At 44.6% G+C, this 18,454-nt stretch overlaps 2 protein-coding genes across 3 annotated transcripts in view; one reads left to right on the plus strand and one right to left on the minus strand.

Annotated features, from left to right (window-relative positions):
• Positions 1 to 1,858, plus strand: part of KIAA0319 (KIAA0319 ortholog) — a 91,600-nt gene extending 89,742 nt beyond the window's left edge. For both annotated transcript variants that reach the window (XM_046640616.1, XM_046640615.1), the window contains exon 21: positions 740 to 1,858. In XM_046640616.1, the coding sequence (XP_046496572.1) occupies positions 740 to 918 (179 nt within the window). In that variant the 3' untranslated portion in view covers positions 919 to 1,858. The remainder of the gene's footprint in view (positions 1 to 739) is intronic.
• An 8,155-nt stretch (positions 1,859 to 10,013) lies between these two features.
• Positions 10,014 to 18,454, minus strand: part of ALDH5A1 (aldehyde dehydrogenase 5 family member A1) — a 29,254-nt gene continuing 20,813 nt past the window's right edge. Inside the window, exons 8-10 of the mRNA XM_046640408.1 lie at positions 15,258 to 15,427; positions 11,958 to 12,016; positions 10,014 to 10,314 (exon numbers count right to left, since the gene is read on the minus strand). Coding sequence (XP_046496364.1) covers positions 10,109 to 10,314; positions 11,958 to 12,016; positions 15,258 to 15,427 — 435 coding nt within the window. The 3' untranslated portion in view covers positions 10,014 to 10,108. The remainder of the gene's footprint in view (positions 10,315 to 11,957; positions 12,017 to 15,257; positions 15,428 to 18,454) is intronic.

The raw sequence follows: 18,454 nt of genomic DNA on the forward strand, positions 1-18,454 counted from the left end.
GTTCTTCTGGCTAGTCTAAGAATTAAATTGACACGAGACAGATTAACAGGAGAAAATCAAATTTAATTAATTTCATGCATACGGGAACCTCACATACTTGAGAGGATCGGAGACAGAAGGGTAAAGTGAGGTATATATGCCATCTTGAGCTAAGGGGTGGGATGGGGGCCTGAGGCTTCAGAGGGGAGGACGGTAATTCACGGGAGGATAAGAAGAGCAGGTTTTCACTAATGGAAGTTTGCCCTGACATACAGATAGGTCATAAAAAGGTATTTCTGGTAATAACTCTTATTATGGGCAAGGCCCCCAATTTAAATCCTTTAAGGGACAGGTAAAAGTTTCTCTTGAGCCCTCAGGGTCTCGATTGCCATTAGCTCAAAATATTCCCCATGTCAAAGTGGCGCATCTTGGGGAGGCCTGATCAGAGGGCCTCCACTCCCATAAACCCATGGAGTAGATGCTTTGTTATCTCCCAGTTTAATACACAGGGGCCTGAAGGCCCAGAGGTTAAGTATCTGTATCCTGCCCAGGGTCACACAGCTGGTACGTGTCAAAGCTTGGGCTCAAGTTCGGGTGTGATTCCAAAGCCCTGTTATTACTCACTGGGAAACCCCAACCTCCTGCTGTGTGTGAGCTTTGAAGGTGCAGAGAGCACAGTCCCAGGCTCTGCACGTGACCTGCAACGGGAAGGACAGCTGAGAGTGAACAATGCCCTTTGCGCCTGTCTGCTTCCCCCTAGGTATCAAGCACCGAAGCACAGAGCACAACTCCAGCCTGATGGTGTCCGAGTCGGAGTTTGACAGTGATCAGGACACAATCTTCAGCCGAGAAAGGATGGAGAGAGGCAATCCGAACGTTTCCATGAATGGCTCCCTCAGAAACGGGGCTTCCTTCAGCTATTGCTCAAAGGACAGATAATGGAGCAGCTGTAAAACGAAAGGACCCCCGCAGGAATCCTTCAATCCGGGACCAGTCAATGGGAGTTAAAACACGAAACTAACTCTTGTTAGAACAGCGCATGAACGTCCTTTCACTCTGGGCTGGGTGTGTGTCCCTATAGTTTAAAAGACCTGTTTTCTTGGGGTTTTCAAGACACAAAACAAAACAAAAACATTGCTTTTTAAACTGGGACGCTTGTTAATAGGAATAAAGGCTGGGTAAGATGCTAAGGTATATACTTAAAAGAGTTTTGTGTTTCTGTAGCTGGCACAGTATTATATTGCCTATGTTAAAGATTAACACCTGTTCGTGTCTGCAGACCTGTTAGGTGACTTACACATGGATTTAAAGAGGGCTGATTTCTCCTAGGAGCTTGGATTGCTTTTAAGGACAACTTTCTGAACATGGTTTCTTGGTAGGACCCATAAAGTCGATGGCTGTGTTTACTAAATAGTGTCTCTGAGGTGCGGGTTGTCTTCTGTGCAGCAAGTTTTCTGTGCTGAGTGCGACCCCCACGCAGAGCAAGGCCCTCCTGTTTTCGCTCCTTTGCTGTCACCAACCGCCATTTTGGTGCTCTCTCTTGGAAGTTCAAGATCTCAAAAAGAATTGTTTTCTGAGGACTGGAGGCAACAGAAAGGGAGGTGGGGTTCAATGACTTGTAGGTTGGAAGTTGAACTAGCATTTTAACATCCTTTACCTTTTCTTTCTTTTAGAGAAACAAACTACGCTGAGGCTTCTCTTAGCCCCAGTTTACATGAAACACAATAAAAGTGATGATTCCTCCATTAAATATTTACTGAGTATGAACTATATAGGCCATGCAGTTGGCCTGCCATAGGCAGGGATAATGACTCAGCAACTCTGTATATATTCCCAACTCCGAAAACAACATCTTCATTAGGATGGTCCGCTCATGATCGGCCCCTAAGGTACTTTCCATAGTAACAACTTGACGTAGACATTCACTTCATATGTTTAAAAATATATTTATTAAAAGTTTTTCTACTAAATAAGTCATTTTCAATATATGAAAAAAAAATTTAAACCATCCCCAGCCACAAAGCAGCATGCCAGAGCGAAGAACTGGAGTTAATTGTAGTCTGACAAGTTGGTTGGCTGATCATAGTTCCCTCTCCACCCATGGTCCTCAGGCTGGTGGCCTGGGTGGTGCCCTTGGCATTCTTTGTGGGAAGTTTGGGATGAGAGGTGGGGCCCATCACAGATAGAGCCAGCGTTGTGGCCTCCAGCATGACCACACCTAAACAATATTCCATTGCACAAGTTTCTGGAACATGAGGGGAAATCTAGGATGCTTTGCTATGATGAAGTAGAGAAGAAAGGCAATTAAACCATCAGGTTTAAATCATCAGGGCTGGAGCAAGAGAGAAAATAGTTCCTGTGGGCCCTTGAAAAAAATGAGCTTCCAGGTGCTTTGATTCTCGCCGGTAATACTCATCCTCATGAAATCATCTTGTTTTCAATTATTGGACTTTATGAGGAATGGCAGAACTAAAAAGTATAGGAGTGTAATTTTATTTTTAAAATAATTCCTTTGCTTATGCCTACACTTTCTGTATTGCTAGCCAGTTCAATACTATCTATGGTGTTAGAAGGAAAATGTGATGATTTTACACCAATATTTATCTTCATAAACTTAAAATCTGCCCTACCTAGTGAGCAGGGTTATGTTATTTTAATGCAAAAGCAAAAACTCCTGGCATAGAGGATGACAGGCCAAATATGAGGTCAGTAGAGCACAATGAAGAAGGGAGCAATCATCGTTAAGGGCTTTATGTGCATAATACACGTGTCTCACATACTCAATTGATCCTTACAATCATCCTTGAAAAGGAGATGTTATTATTCTCTTGTTGTAGATAGTGATCTGAAGGCCCAGAAAGATTAAGTAACTTGCCCAAAAAGTAGTGGATCTGGGAATTGAATGGAAAATTTTAAGCGTAAAGTCCATGCTTTCCACCCTCCTCCCTCCACGACACAAAGAACTCCCGCCCCTAACTGTTGGAGGGCAAATTCTGGGGGACCTCTTGGGCCCTCTGTTCCTAGGACTAAGAGGAACTCCTTTTGATGTGTGAAGAGAACAAAAGACAAAGGGAGAGACGCCTCCCTGTCTCTCCTGTGGGATCAGCCCTGGGCCCCCTCTTGGTTTGCCAAGTGCAGCTTCTGCCACTCATCCTTTTCTGCCCCTGGCCCTCCCAGCCCAGCCTGTCTGCTCCTTCCACAAGAAGGATCTCAATGCTATCGTGAATCAAAAATAAACACCACACTAGTGATCAGAAAGTGGGTCCTCGTTATCCCACTTATCAGAGGAGCAGAGCATGAGGTGGAATGACAGCCAGGGTTCTTTGGTGTGCTTATCATTAAGAACCTTTGGAAGGTAAAGCTCTCCAAGAGCTTTGGCTAGACAGAAGAGCAGGGCCCTATGATGTGAGAGAGGGCATTTGTAGGACTCAAAGGCTAATAAGACTCTTCATTGCTGGTTAAAAATCCATGAAGGAGCGGGGCTGGCCAGTGGCCTAGTGGTTAAGTTTACACACTCTGCTTCGGTAGCCCTGGGTTCACCAGTTTGGATCCTGGGCATGGACCTACACACTGCTTACCAAGCCATGCTGTGGCAGGCACCCCACATATAAAGTAGAGGAAAATGGGCATGAATGTTAGCTCAGGGCCAATCTTCCTCAGCAAAAAAGTGGAGGATTGGTGGCAAATGTTAGCTCAGGGCTAATCCTCCTCAAAAAAAAAAAAAAATCCATGAAGGAGGATTCAAGTCCACATTAAGAGGCCAAGCATGTTTATGATTAAAGAACCTGCTGGAGGTAAGAGAACATCCACGCAGCATGCCAGTGATGCCTCCCTTGTGGGCAGGGATGAAGAGGTAGTACCATTCTTTTTGTGTGTGACCAAGCTATCATGGACTTTGACTTAAGTCTTGGCTTTATTTTAAAAAATGTATTATTTTTCCCCATGTATTGACAGGGTATCATCTCTAATATGACACTATTAAACCTATGTGCTAATCTAAATAAACGTGTCTGTATTTTACGTAACACCTAGTTGTTGTTAGGGGGGAAACACTTTTTCTTTATGCTTCTGTGTAGATGATTCCCCAGGAGTCAGCCAACTGGCCCATGACCTGTTTTGTGTGGCCCATGAGCTAAAAATGATTTTCACGTTTTCAAATGGTTGAAAAAAAATCATAAGAATATTTTGTGACACGTGGAACTTACATGACGTTCAGATTTCTGTGTCCATAAATAAAGGCTTATTGGAACACATGCACATTCATTCGTCTGCGTGTTGTCTGTGGTTGCTTTGTGCTACAATAGAGTTGAGTAGTTTCAACAGAGACTGTGTCCGAAGCCCAAAATATCTACTATCTGGCCCTTTCTAGAAAAAATTTGCTGAAGCCTTGGACAACACCCCTGGCTCCCTTCCCATGGGAGGACCAGAGTTTGAGAGGCGTTAAGCATGCTCAGCTCTGCCTGCCTTCTCTCTGCAGAGAGGGTAGGTGCACACCAGGGCAGTCGGCCCTTGCTGGAGAAGGCCCACAGTTGGGGGTGGGGGAATGCAAATTACATTGAAGGGTGTGTTTAAGCTACATCCCCTGATCTGGTTCCTGTCAATAATCAGGCTGATATTTTGTATTCCATCTGTGTAACTCCTGCATCACTTGCTCGGCTTCGAACTTCGGAAGAGTGAGGTGTTATCTATTGATTCCCTGAAACCTCACAGCCATGCCAGGCCGTCATAAGCACTGACACCCTGTTATGCAGCTAATAGGGGTTGACTGGAGACAAAGAGCTAATGGATTGAGTTAAAAGTCTTGGAGCTGAAGCTTTGTTGACTTAAAAAAAAAAAATAGTGTATGGAGGTATAACTGCCATAATAAACTGCACATACTTAGAGTACAACGTAAGTTTTGAAGTATGAACAACTGTGAAACTATCACCACAATCAAGATAAAATTTCCTTGTGACCCTTTGTCATCTCTCCCTCCCCAGTCATTGATCTGCTGTCACTATAGATTAGCTTGAATTTTCCAGAGTTTCATATAAACGGAATCATACAATATATCCATTTGGGGGGATTGTTTTTTCTCCCTCAAACCAGTCCCCTCCTTTCCAAGTCATTTAACCTAATCCATTAGCAACTTCAGTGAGGTAAATACTTGTGGAGGTAAAGATGCTGGTATGGAGGTGGGACTGTTGTATTTTAGCGAAAATAAGTAAACGGCTCCTGGAGAATCCTCAGTCCTGTAAGGGCTCTGTATTCATTTACTGAGAGACCAAAACCGTGCTTCCCAAAGTAAATGAATCAAACCTTTATAATCTCAACCGCGATGACTTTCCATTACTGAAAAAAAAAAAGTTCTGCGGTAAGTCTGAGTTAGCCTAAGACTTAGCATAAAAGTTAAAGTTTCCCCAAAGCTGAAGCATTATCCTGTTGATCTTGGGGGGAAAAGTGAGACGTTCCCAGCACGTAGCCCTCAAGAGAGACCTGCAGTCCACAGACTTCACTGAAAAGCAAACCAGTCATTCCGGAAGGGGCACGACACATTCTGGGAGGGTTCCGCCGCTTGCCCTGGGTGCTGGTTCCGGGGTGTGTTCAGTTTGTGAAAATTCAGCGGGCTGTTCATTTATTCACTTACGCACCATGTTTTGCATGTACGTTACACTTAAATGAAAAGTTAAAAAATAAAAAACCTTCCCAAGTGATTGTACTTTCAAAGCTAACTAACTATAAAGGGATTTCCTTGGTGTTGATGAAACAGTTCCGTATCTTGATTGTGGTGGTGGCTACACAAATCTGTCTGTTGAGGTGATAAAACCCGGTACAAGTACATGCACACACACATATAATCACACACACACACACGCACAAATGAGTGCATGTAAAAATTGCTGAAATTGGCATAAAGCCTGTGTTAACAGTATGTATTTCCTGGTTTTGATGTTGTGTTAGTTATGTAAGATGTTAACCACTGGGGGACGCTGGGTGTAGGGTATACAAGAATCTATTACTTCCGCAACTTCCTGTGAGTGTATGTTTATTTCAAAATAAAAAGTTAAAAGACTTGGGTACAACCCTTTCTTAGGCAGCCGCATCTGCAAATCAGGTAAATTCTCAGTTTAGTTCGGCAAACATTTAATGAGCATGACCATGGATGGGCCCTCCTGTAGATGCTAGGGTACTAAATTTCACAGGCAGGCTCCTGGCCCTAGGCACTCACGGACTAGCAGCTCTCTGGGAAGGGAGTACCATTTACACAGGCAGGAGAGGAAAAGTAATTCGCTCTCTGCCCTTCTGAGTTCTTGTCTGAGACGTCTGTAATAAAAGACAGATTAACACAAGAAAAACAAACAGAAGCTTATGAACATGTATACCTCCTGGACACATGGAAGATAACCAGAGAAACATGAGTAACTCAAAGAGGTGGCTTAGAACTCCAGCTTATACAGCATCTTCAACAAAGAACAATAAATTTGTGGAGAAATGACCAACAATGGAAAGCAGTTGTAGGCTTCCAAGGGCGGAGATAAAGGCTAGTTAGTAAAATCTGTTCTATAGATTCTTCTGGGGCCCTTTCCAGGCTGATGGGTCTGGAGGTGTCTCTGTGATTAACCTTTGTCCCTCTGGGGAGGGGAGGACACCTTTGTAAATTTACATCCTGCTTCTAGGCAAATAGGGAGAGGGCAGAGAGCTATTCTTGTCTCTGCCTCTTCTCAATTGCCTTCAGCTCACAATAATCCTTGTGCCAAAGTGGCATATTTTGGGGTGACATGTTCTGCTACCCTTCATACATATCCGAACAGGTCTAATAATATCCGAGACAAACTCAAATGATGAACTGGCAAGACAAAAAGCCACAATCAGAAACCTTAACACAGAAATAGGAAACTCTGTTAATTCAACATTTATTAATCACACACACACACACATGCTGACAAGACACTGATAGACAAACACAATTATTAAAAACTGGAAAATGAGTAATGTGCACATTTAAAAAGCAAAATGTTTACACACTTCCTGTTACACTTATTCCCAAGTTTTATCTCACAAAATACAGCATGAAAAAAATCACAGCATAAATATTATTCAAGTAAACTGCTATCTGAAATAGCCACACATGAATAATGAAAACCCTGGGCTCCAGCCTTCAGAGAAGGCAGTCATGTGGCACAAATTAAAGTTAACAATATCAGTTAAGAATAAAATATATTTATTTGCACTGTGCTTCTGATCTTCATTTTCACTGAGTCTTTCCATGAGAATAAAAGTAGAAGAAACAGCATTTGACATAAAATCGTATTTAAAAGCCACTCAAAGGGATAACGAGAACAGAAGAGCTCTTTTAATGAGAATCCCTGCCTAGCTGGGGAAATAAATTAGGAAGCGTTTTTTTAAGGCCAATAGACTCGTTACCTAGGTAATTTCATTTGAGTTATGTGATAATTGCTGGGAAGTCCTCAATGAGAATTTATTGGAACAATGCCCAGAAAAGTACTTTTTACACAGCCAGTGTTCAATAAAAACAAATAATGCCTGATAAACGCAGAAAGGTCAATCTCTCTCTCTTGGTATGGATCAGGGGTTGGCAAACGTTTTCTGTCAAGAGCCAAAGAGTAAATATTTTAGGCTTTGCAGGCCATCCTGTCTTGGTTGCAAGTACTCAATTCTGCCAACTAAGAAGCCATAGATCATACAGTAAATGAACGAGTGTGGCTGTGTTCCAATAAAATTTTGTTTATGGACACTGAAATCTGAATTCCATATAGTTTCATGTGTCATGAAATATTATTATTCTTTTGACTTTCTTCCAGCCACTTGGAAATATAAAAACCATTCTTAGCTCCGCTTTGTACAAAAACAGGTGGCAGGCCCGATTTGGCCAGTGGGCTGTAGTTTGTCAACCCCCAGTCTAATGGTCCTTTTCATGCTGTAAAATATATTTTAAAAAAAATTCCATCCATCACATATGGTTACTTTATTGAAAAAATAACCAACAAAAGTTCATTTAAAAACACTTTTCTTTCTTCTCCCAACCCAGAAAATTTTACCAAACAGTAAAGCTATTTCCTTTTCAAATTATTTTAATTACAAAATTAATCAAAGATATGGCAATGAGCCTCTGGCCTTTAATTTATATACCTGTGAGCCAAATATACAAAGAACCTGACAGCCTGCCACCCAGCCAAGGAATCCACTGGTTTACAAAGTTACAAACTTATGTGCATGTTATTCCCCCAGACACCTCCAACCATCAGTATTCCAGACTTCTAAAAAATGTTACAGCATTTTTATTGTTAATAGAAAACAGATGGACACACCCAAATATTAAGTAATTAGGATGATATATAAAACCACCTAAGACCTAAAGGTAAAACCTAGAAATCAGCTGTGAATATGCTATGTATGCAGTTCTTGGCAGGGCCTGGGCAATGCATGACACTAGGAGGTGGACTTGGGCCTCGGGATCCGGGTGGCATAATCCAGGCCAAATGCAAGGCAGCCCCAAGACTGGCTGTCGTCCCTGTGCACAGGGACACTGCTGATCTTGAGTTACACAACCACAGCTCCCCCGTGGCTCAGGGAGGAATGCTAAGTACTGGGTGGGGTTCAGGAGCAATTGCCTCTAGCACTACTTTCATTGATGTCTCCCTTCCATTACCCAGAATATCCAGGGAATGTCATAGATTCTGCATTTAAGGTAGAGTGGGAAAGGAAGGAGCTTCACGGCTGCCTGTCCAGCCTGGAACAGCCTTTATTCCTTTTCCTCCGTACATCAGGATGGGTGGGAGACCCATCAGAAAAGCCTAGAATTTTCTTAATCAGAGTTTTTCCTTGGAGTGACAGGAAACACCAGTCACAGGGTTTTTCTTTTTGTTTTTTTAAATGATGAACTGTCAAAACTCTTATTGGATAAGAGGGGCCTGAAATTCAAGGTCTTGTGCCTCTCCCACAAGGTGAACTGGCAATTATAGAAGTCCTTTTTCCTTTCGAGATTATGGTGGTGAAAGTGCTATTTCTCTTCTGGAGGTGAAGCAGCAGCCCCTTGTGAGGACAAGGAGCAGGCTGCAGGGGACAACCATTTACTCAGGCTCGGGTGGGTGGGCAGGTGGGCACCTGCCTCCCCTTCTCTTGGCAAAGCCACTGTGGGATACTCAAGTGAGGCCGGGTGGTGCTGCTCGTAACAATAATGGCTATTGTACTTACATCGAATTTTCATTCTTTTGCAAATACTTTTACTTTTTCTTAGGCTCACAACATTCCACCGAGCTAAGTAAGGCATATAGGGAATCTCCACTCTCCATGAGGGAGGGCGGCTGCTGAACAGCATGCCCACAGAACAAAGCTACTCCTCAGTGAAGGAGCCATTCTGTGTGTGCCTTCCACTCTACTGGGCTGCCTCGGCTGCTCTGTGCTTTATACCTGGGCTGGTTTCCTAAAGGAAACAAGACGAAATGGAAAACAGGACAGAAATGAAAATACCATCTTTAAGCAGCAAATTTAGGACGATGAGGACTTCGGTTTAAAAAGTCATCCACAAAAAGGGAGAGATGCTCCTTCATTCCTCACAGAAGCACAGGCAGTTCCGTGCTATTTCAGAAGTCTTAAAAACGATTGATTCAACCTCTGCAGCAATACCTCTGAAGACACAGCAAGTGTCTTTAGTGCTGAGCTGGCAGATTGCCAGGGGTGTTGTACCCTCCCCCCCCCCCCCCCCCCCCGCCCAGGCTGACAGTCATACTCAGGGTCGCTCCGGCAGCCCTCTGGGTCTAAGCTCCAGAGCCATGTGGGAGACGGCCACGTCATCGACCAGGCAGAGATCAAGCCCTTGTGATGGGGCCACAGGGGCCAGCTGCACCTTGCTCTGAGACACATTGGGTTGTGGTGGGGTTCCAGGGCTTCAATCTATAAATCCAGTGCTGGTTCTTGAGGAGTCTGCAGTCACAGGCACGTGGCACCTATTGGTCCCTAGTTAGCTAAGGGGAGGGGTAGGATTCGTATCTGCTTAAGATTCCGAGGACTGGATGAGCTTTAAAAAATTCAAATCCAGATGACCTATAAGTTTATTTAAAGTAATGGATGGCATGTTCTCCTATATGTAGATAAGCTTCCTTTTTTATTTTTTAAGGACTGAACAATCCTACAAGCCTCCCAAACACACATACTTGAGTTCCAGATACTCATCAATGCCATACTTGGACCCCTCTCGCCCAAGGCCAGATTGCTTCACGCCGCCAAACGGGCACTCCACAGTGGAGATCAATCCTTCGTTAACGCCAACCATGCCCACTTCCAGCTGCTCTGCCACCCTCCAGATCTGGGCTGGGTCTTGAGAGTAAAAATAACCTGTCATAGGGATAAAGGACAGAGATGGCATGTAGAATAGTCATTAAAGACACCATGTCTGAAGCTGAGGATGCCGTTGACGACTATCTGTCTAGTGACTCGGGCCTGGAATCCTCGCTGCTCCTAAGCACATAGAGCCCCCAGTTGGTCCTGAAACCATCTTTCTGCTCCTGTTCCACTCCTGCTAGTGCCCTCACCGTCTCCCATGAGGACTGTACCAATGGCCTCCCCAGCTCCTGTTGTCTACTGTTCAATCCAGCCTGCACGCCTCTGTTAGATTATCCTTGTGATATTTTTGCCCAAACCTTCCGGGGCCACCTTTCTATCTACAAAATAAGATTAAATTTCTAGTGGGTATTCAAACCCTCCCTAATGTGGTCTCAGTCAACATTTTCAGCTTTACCTTCCACTACTCCAATCACTAACCACCTTCTCCAAATTCTCCTCACTCTCTTACTTCACTTCTAAACTCCCTTGGTCCCCTCTGCCCAGAATCCCTCTGCTCTAATCTCTGCACAATCAGAGTCCTGCCCATCATTTATGACCTAGTTCAGGGTGGGGCTTCCTCCACCATCATCCCATTGAGTAAGGGAGAAAAGAACACTGACTCAGCATTACAGAGGCACCCATGCACACACTTACCCGGCTTTAGGAGAACTCCTGGAGCAGGCAGCATGGGGAGAGGTACTCCACAGCACGCTGATCCTTCCTCTGTTTTTTTTTACAGGGAAGGATTCGCCCTGAGCTAACATCTGTTGCCAATCTTCCTCTTTTTTTTTCCCCGCCCCAAAGCCCCAGTGTGTGGCTGTATATTCTAGTTATAAGTCCTTCTAGTTCTTCTACGTGATTCACCACCACAGCATGGCTACTGACAGACGAGTGGTGTGGTTCTGCAACTGGGAACTGAACCTGGGCCACTGAAGCAGAATGCACCGAACTTTAACCACTACGCCATCAGGGCTGGCTCTGATCCTTCTTCTTTACAAACAGTTAGAAGGAGTCCTCCTACACCTAAAGGGGAAGCTTCTACAGAGCTGTAGCTCTATCTTTATGTCTCTGTATCTTTCTCAGTACTTCGTTCACTGTGGATGCTAAATAAATTTTGTGGAGTGCATTTATGCCTGTATAATTTTGTCATGGTAATAGGGTACATACTGGGGCCACCGTGACCCTCTCCACACTAACAGAATGGCAGCCACTCAGTGAAGCTCCATCTGCACGTGCTGTCTTTGCTCCTTTCACTGTCCCTGACGCTCTCTGCTGGTGCCCTCGGTCTAGGACTTCCTCTTTTCTTCAGGCTTCCAGAAGCCAGGCCAAATGGGAGAAAAAGCACTTGGAATTTCTAGGCATCAAGCTTCTAAGAACACGGGACTTAAGGGGTGTGTGTGTTTCTAGAATAATCTGCAATGCTTCTTCTCCAATTGCTCACCCAGTTCTCCCCAGGGAGCTCCCAGTGTGCAACCTGGGAGATAAGGCAAAGGAACCTGAACTCGCACAAATCTGTCCTTGCCCCTTGGAAAGCAACAAAACATCTGCTCCAGTGAAATTTCCTTCTCAAAACCCAGGGCGATGTTTAGAAGGCAAACCCCAGCATCAGTTCGAGAAATGGTTACGATTGCCACCGAGCGAGGACCAACGCCTACCTGCTAACCCAACGTCAGCCGCGTTAGCGATCGCCACCGCCTCCTCCTCTGTATCGAACCTGCCAAAGTTAAGAGGGGTCATCAGCAAAATCTGTAAGGGAGAACAAAGAAAACCGCTGCCTTTTTTCCTGATTTGTTCCCAAATAATGGCAAGGGGCAGATCAGAGTTTAGCAAAGAGATCCCAGGGCAGAGTACAGAGGAAAACAGCACCACGCGCTGCGATGACTCAGCATTCAAGGCTGGCGTGCACAGAACAACACCGACTCGTCCCTTTTAAGGCAACAAGAGACTAGCAGGCTGATGTGCAGGGAACAGTGGCACATCCAGAACATCAAACAAAATGCCTTAGGAAAGGATTACTGCTCCTGCTACCTACTGAGAATATATAACAATTGTGACAACGACATAATTTAGAAGCAACCATAAGATAGTAGAAAGAAAACTGTCCAGAGGAAGTCGGGCCAGGGTTCTGATTTGGGCTTTACCACTTATGTTCTTAACAGTGTGACATGCTGGGAGTCTTGTTCCTCTCCGCAATCAAGGAGTGCTAGCACCAAAGCCCTCTGCGGTCTCTCCCAGCTTTATCATTTTATTTCTGGAACAAGATTTGAGTGGCATTTTTCTGCTGCTCCAGAATTGTAACTGGGGCAAACGGTTCTAAGCATCCCAATTCCTTAATTCTGCCAGCAGCAGATCGGCCAGCAGTGGGGGCCAGCAGCTCTCTGAAGGCACCAGGCAGAGTGGGCTGGGCTGCCTTGGGCCCCAGTCAATACAATTAGAAGCCTGGGAGAAAAGAAGGCAGTTTTGGGCAAGGGAAGGTCGGGGAAGGGGACCCCAAGAGAATCACTTGTTCCGAGGATGACCAGCTGTGTCTCCTACGGCTTCCCTCTCCACTTGAACATAGCAAGCTATTCTATCCACGGGAGAATAGAAAAACAGGGCATGACCAATGTCCCCATTCCCCAACCGTCCCTCAAAAACACAGCAGTCACATCATCAGTTGTGGCATCATTGAGGATTTTCACCTTTCCGGTGTACCTGCTAACACTAGAGCTGTGCTCTCACCACTCTGTGCCCCAGAAGGAGAGGTGTGGTGAGACTGGAGTCCACTGGTATCAACTGGGTCTCCCTCCCTAATTTTTTTATTTACACCATCACCACCACCACCACCACCATAATGGTATTAGGCAATGTGCTAAGCACTTTACGTACATTATGTCATTTAAACCTGATAACTACCCTGTGAGGCAGGAACTAGTTCTTATCCCTTTTCTCACATGAGGACCCTGAGGCTCAGAGAAGTTAACTCATCCAGGGGTACACAGGTATGAAGCAGCCAAGCCTGAATCTACACCTAATTCAACTCCAAGGCCTGCATTCCTAACCACTGCATCCTTTCGATGTCCTGTGAAAACATCAAGTTCACATTCTGGATTAAAAATTTTTATTAAAACAAAGAAGATAAAAGTCCTTCAAGTGGTCCATTTCTCCAAAGGTGGACTAATATATAAACTTCATTCGCAAGATGGTAACAAAGCCAGCAAAGTATATAAGAAAGATTTCTGTCCTGGACAAGATGGCACAGGCAGCACCAGCTGCCAGCTCTCTGTGGGAACCTGATGCTGGAGATGCTAGAGGAGAGGAGAAAATCATGGCTCAAAAAACCTCAACCAAAAATTTTTTGCCAAAAAGGCAAAAAATTCTGGAGGCCACGAAGCGGTTGGATCCTGGAGGGAAATGACAGTCTCAAGTGGGAGAGAACTGGGGCCCACTCATGGAGAGGGTGAGATGGGCCAGAGCTCTAAGGGGTCTGTGGAGGTGGGGCTGCACCTTCCCCATCACACTTGTGAATTTCAGATGCTGTTGCCTACAGACCTGGATCCCTGGACCAATGCTATGTTGCTATGGGCAGAAAAGCAGCACCACCAGCTCAGGGCAGTAGGGGACCCAGGCAGTGCTCAAGCCCAGCTGGCTAAGTGTGCGATCCAAAACAAGCATAGGGGCAGCGTGAACCAGAGGCCCCTTCTCCCCAACCCATTACTCTATGCAAAATACCCCTTGGGGCAAAGGATACCTGGGGCAGGGAAGAGGTGTTGAGACCACATTTTAATACTAGAATTTCCCACCCTGAGGCTCACCGTTTGCCCTCCAAATGCATCAGAAGGAGCACAAACTAATGGCTAACGTTTTTACTACAATCCCAAAGCAGACATTACTAGCCAAGGCTGCTAACAGTCCAAGGGGCTAAAGATGAGTTCACAAGACATCTGAGGGCTCCAAGACCAAGAAAGATAAGCAGAACAACCTAAACCAGGGGAGGCAGATATAACAGAACAGAATAAAAATGTAAGAAAAGGAAACGTATCCACGTAAAATAAGGGAGAATAATAAAGCGGGAAGAATCAGTTATGGGGAAGAACCAACTGGAGAGAGCAAGGATGAAAAAGATAATTGTTGTGATAAAGAACTTGGTGGATGGGTTGGATAGCAGAATGAGTGAATCCAAAGAATGAATTACTAAGCTGGCAGATGTCTCTCAGGAGGCACCAGGAATGGAGGAAGAGATGGAGGCAAGAAACAAGAGTTAAGAGAAGTGAAAATATGACTACAATAGACTTCGAAGCTGGAAAAGGATAAATGGAGGGAAGAGAAATATTTGGAGAAATAAGGACCAAGAATTTCCCAGGACTAAAAAAACACTTTAGATATTAAAGGAAGACATTAGGACCTCAGAATGAAAAAGCTCACAAGGTGCCACACCAGTAAAATTTAAGAATGTCAAAGACCATGAGAAATTTTAAGTCTCCAGAGAGAGAAAGCAGATCCCTTCAAAGGAACAAAAACCAGACCTTAGCTTTCTCAGGAACAACCCTGGAAATAAGCAAAAGCAGTGGTATCTTCAAAGCATGGAACCTAGAATTTTATGCAGGTAAATTACTATTTACTTGTGAATGGGAGGTATAAAAACACAGAAAGTTCATTTCCCACAGACTCCTTTGAAAGAACTCTTTGAGGATGTACTCCCTTAAGAAGAAAAATGAGTTCAGCAGAACGCAAGAAGTAAGAGGGCAAAGTAAAGAGTTTGGTAAATGTTGTGCTCTACCTAGGCAATAACAAAATTTGTTGTTAAACCATAAATTGAACTTGGCTCTTCCATGGACACAGCACAGCCCTCTGCCTCTCTAGCCAGCCCCTCCCCACCCCAGGCTGCACAACAGCCCATGAACTGGATTGCTCTCTAGGTTTCCTTTTTCTTTTCTATTCTTTCTCCAGTCTTCCTACCGGCTGGATGATCTTACTTGATAACCGGTGCCAGAGGCCCAAACGTCTCTTCATGAGAGCAGAGCATGTCCTGGGTGACGTTGCTGAGCAGGGTCGGCTCGAAGAAATTTTTTCCCAGTTGATGTCGCTTCCCGCCCGTCACAACGGTGGCCCCTTTGGAGACTGCGTCACTCACCTGTTTCTCTACCTGTGCAAAGAGAACAAGAAGAGCCCTTGGGCAAGTTGGTTGTGGGTACTTTGGAAATGATACAATCTCTTTGAATGTTTAAACTGCAGAAAATTGTAACTTTTTTAAAAAATAGGGTAAAAGAAATGTACCCTAGTTCCTTCTAGGTAGAAAGAATCAAATATGCAGAGATCAGAGGCACTAAGAGCATCCGTGGTATGTGCAGTGCTGCCTTCTCCCTGCTCTGTGCTCCTTGGCTGTCTGATCCCACTGTTTGTTAGACAGTCTAACACGTATGCACCGCGTCTTTCTGGGCCTGATGCCCAGCTGTTTCCCAGGATTTGCCCTTACTGTTCTCCTGCGTTACTTCCAGGTTCTTGAATGCCACGTTGTCCTCTTTCCTGGACTTTGCTTTCATTTTTGTTTTATACAGTCTCCTCAAGTAGCTGTTTCAAAAAAGCTTCCCTGAGAGTGGTTTCCTCTGAGTTTTCTGCCACTTCACGTCTCTAGCGGACTGACAATTCAGTTGATGATGGAACTTTGATCCAAAATAATTTTCCTTCAGAACTTTGAGTGCACTTCTCCACTTCTAGTGTCACTGATGAAAAGCCTGATTCAACAATGGTTCTCACTCCTTTGTGGGTAGCTTTTTCCCCCTTCTGGAAGCTTCTAGCATCTTCTTTCATGTTCCTGACATTCTAAAATTTTAGCAAAATATATCTGGGTTTCTCTTTTCATTCATTCTACTTGACAATTAGTGAAATCTTTCCATCTGAAGGATTATTCCCTCAGCTCTAAGTTTTTATCTTTTATTCTATAATGCTGTTTTCCTCCATCTTCTCAATTCTTTCTTTTGAGAACTCTTTATTACTAAAATGGATATCCCCCTCACCTCTAATTCTGATTTCTTTTTGCATTTTTGTCATATTATTCATCTCTTTGTCTTTTGCTTTAAATTCTAAGAGCTCTCCTCGATTCTGTTCTCCATCTTCATCTACTGATTTTTAAAAACATTTTCACCATCATGTGTTTAATTTCTAAAAACTCTTTCTTATTCTCCTTGCTTCACTTTTATAGAACCTGCTCTTGTTATACAGATGTACTATCTTCTCAAAGCTCTTGGAGGACACGATTAGGGTCTTGGAAAATTCCTTTCTGTTCCCAGATTCATCTGCTTCCTTGAGGGTCAGCTGTTCTGTTTGTTCTTCCTGACCCTTCCTCTCATATGCTGAGGGTTTGCCCTAAAGGTGTCAAGATCCTTGGTTGTTCATCTTTCTAATGAAGGACTGGGTTGATTAACCTAGGTGGGTGGCGTGGGTGGCCTTTGCTGTTTCCAGTCTCTTCGCTGAACGAATGGGACTTGGGTTTATTCTGACTTGGCAGGCTTCACTTTAGGGGCAGCCCCCTGCCCCACAGGGCAAAGGCAGGGGACCCACGCTCTGGTGCGCCTCCTCTCACTCTTCAAGCTGCACCCTCCTAGGCAGGCTGTTATATTTCTTCAGAGATATTTTCCTGCCCAGAGCAAATCCCTCTGCTGCCTTATATGTATTAGTGGTGATCGTGGGGAGGAGTGGTGTACGAATGACCCAGAAAACTGTGAAAAGTATAACCCATGAGTGCCGTTTCTCCCCTCCTCTCATTCTTACTCTCTACTCCAGCTAATTCTAGAAAGGCTCCATCCTAAAAAACGGCACCCATTTCTCCACAGGCTTCCCCTGGGCATGCCTCAGCTGCTTTGACCTTTCTGGTAACGCCATCCCTTCTGCCTTCCCTCATCACAATCTTTGGTCCACTGGAGTCCTCCCTCTCCTCCCATTCTCAGCTGAAGGCCCTATACGATTTCAGAAGAGATAAATACAGGCCCGGCACATTCTGCCATCCCGACTCACCCTTTTTAAATCCTCACCCCCTACAATGCTCTGATAGTCTGCTGTCTGCAACAAATCCCCATTAGCTAGGATGGCCTGCTTCCTATGATTTATACCTCTCAAAATAATTCTATTTAACATACTTTACAAGGACCCACCTCTTTGCACCCAAAGGGAATATGCTCTGGCCTTTTCTTGTCATATTAAATGTGATGTGCGATTTTTTTTCCTGGAATTTACCCTCTGGCTGGGTGTATACTAAAGCCAACACAATGGTTTCAGACAAGGTGTTTTCTACAAAACTCTCCAAAAAAAGAAATCCTTCATCTGTAGTTGCTTGAAGTCCTAGAAAATAGTGCCCTCTAGAGAGCAACGTCTGCATCTTCATCTTGGCGAGAAAAACAAGAAAATCTCTAGGACAACAGTTTCCCAGCCTGGCAAACTAGCAATAACTGGAGCACTTAAAAAAAGCCCACGCCTAGGCCCTACCCCAGACAAAGTCACACCCAATCTCCTCAGGTGGGACCTGGGCATCTGCAGTTACAGACACAGGGTAGGTTAAGAACCGCCACTCTGGGATTTGAACCACAGCTGGTACAGACCCAAATTGTCTTCACTGGCCAATCAAGTCCCCAGGGTCCAAAGTCACCTCAAAAATGCAGGTGGTATCAAAAATGCAGGCCTGTCAAACCTCGATGCTTCCCTTGGTTTCCAGCGGGGAAGGCAACAGATGTGGGTTCAGCTGACCTGACGACCCCTGGGTCGGGGCAGCCGTTCCAAGGCTTGGCCCTCAGGAGGCGGACGAACGGCAGTGAGGCTGTGCTTCCCACTTGGGTGCTGACCTGGCTGGCACTTGATTTGGGTTCTTCGAGTGACCCCCAGGATGCTGGCTGTGCCCCACTTCAGGCCACTCTTCTCCCTTCTTTCCCCAACAAAATCTCCAGCCTCCGTTTTCTGTCTGATTTAAATTATTCTATTAAAATCCTTTTGACTAGGAGACATTTATCTAGGGAGTAGATTAGATGTTTGGTATTACAGGGAAGTTCCTTGTAAGCAACTCGAAACAGGATTATCTTTTTAAAACAGTAGAATAAGGAAATAAATCTCACCTAGCTAGTAGTCTAGATTGAGACATTGTTTTGAACAAACAAATCCTTCCTAAAGGCAGTTAGTCTTCCCT

The sequence above is a fragment of the Equus quagga genome, chromosome 15 (genome assembly GCF_021613505.1).
Source record: "Equus quagga isolate Etosha38 chromosome 15, UCLA_HA_Equagga_1.0, whole genome shotgun sequence".
Taxonomy (NCBI): Eukaryota; Metazoa; Chordata; class Mammalia; order Perissodactyla; family Equidae; genus Equus; species Equus quagga.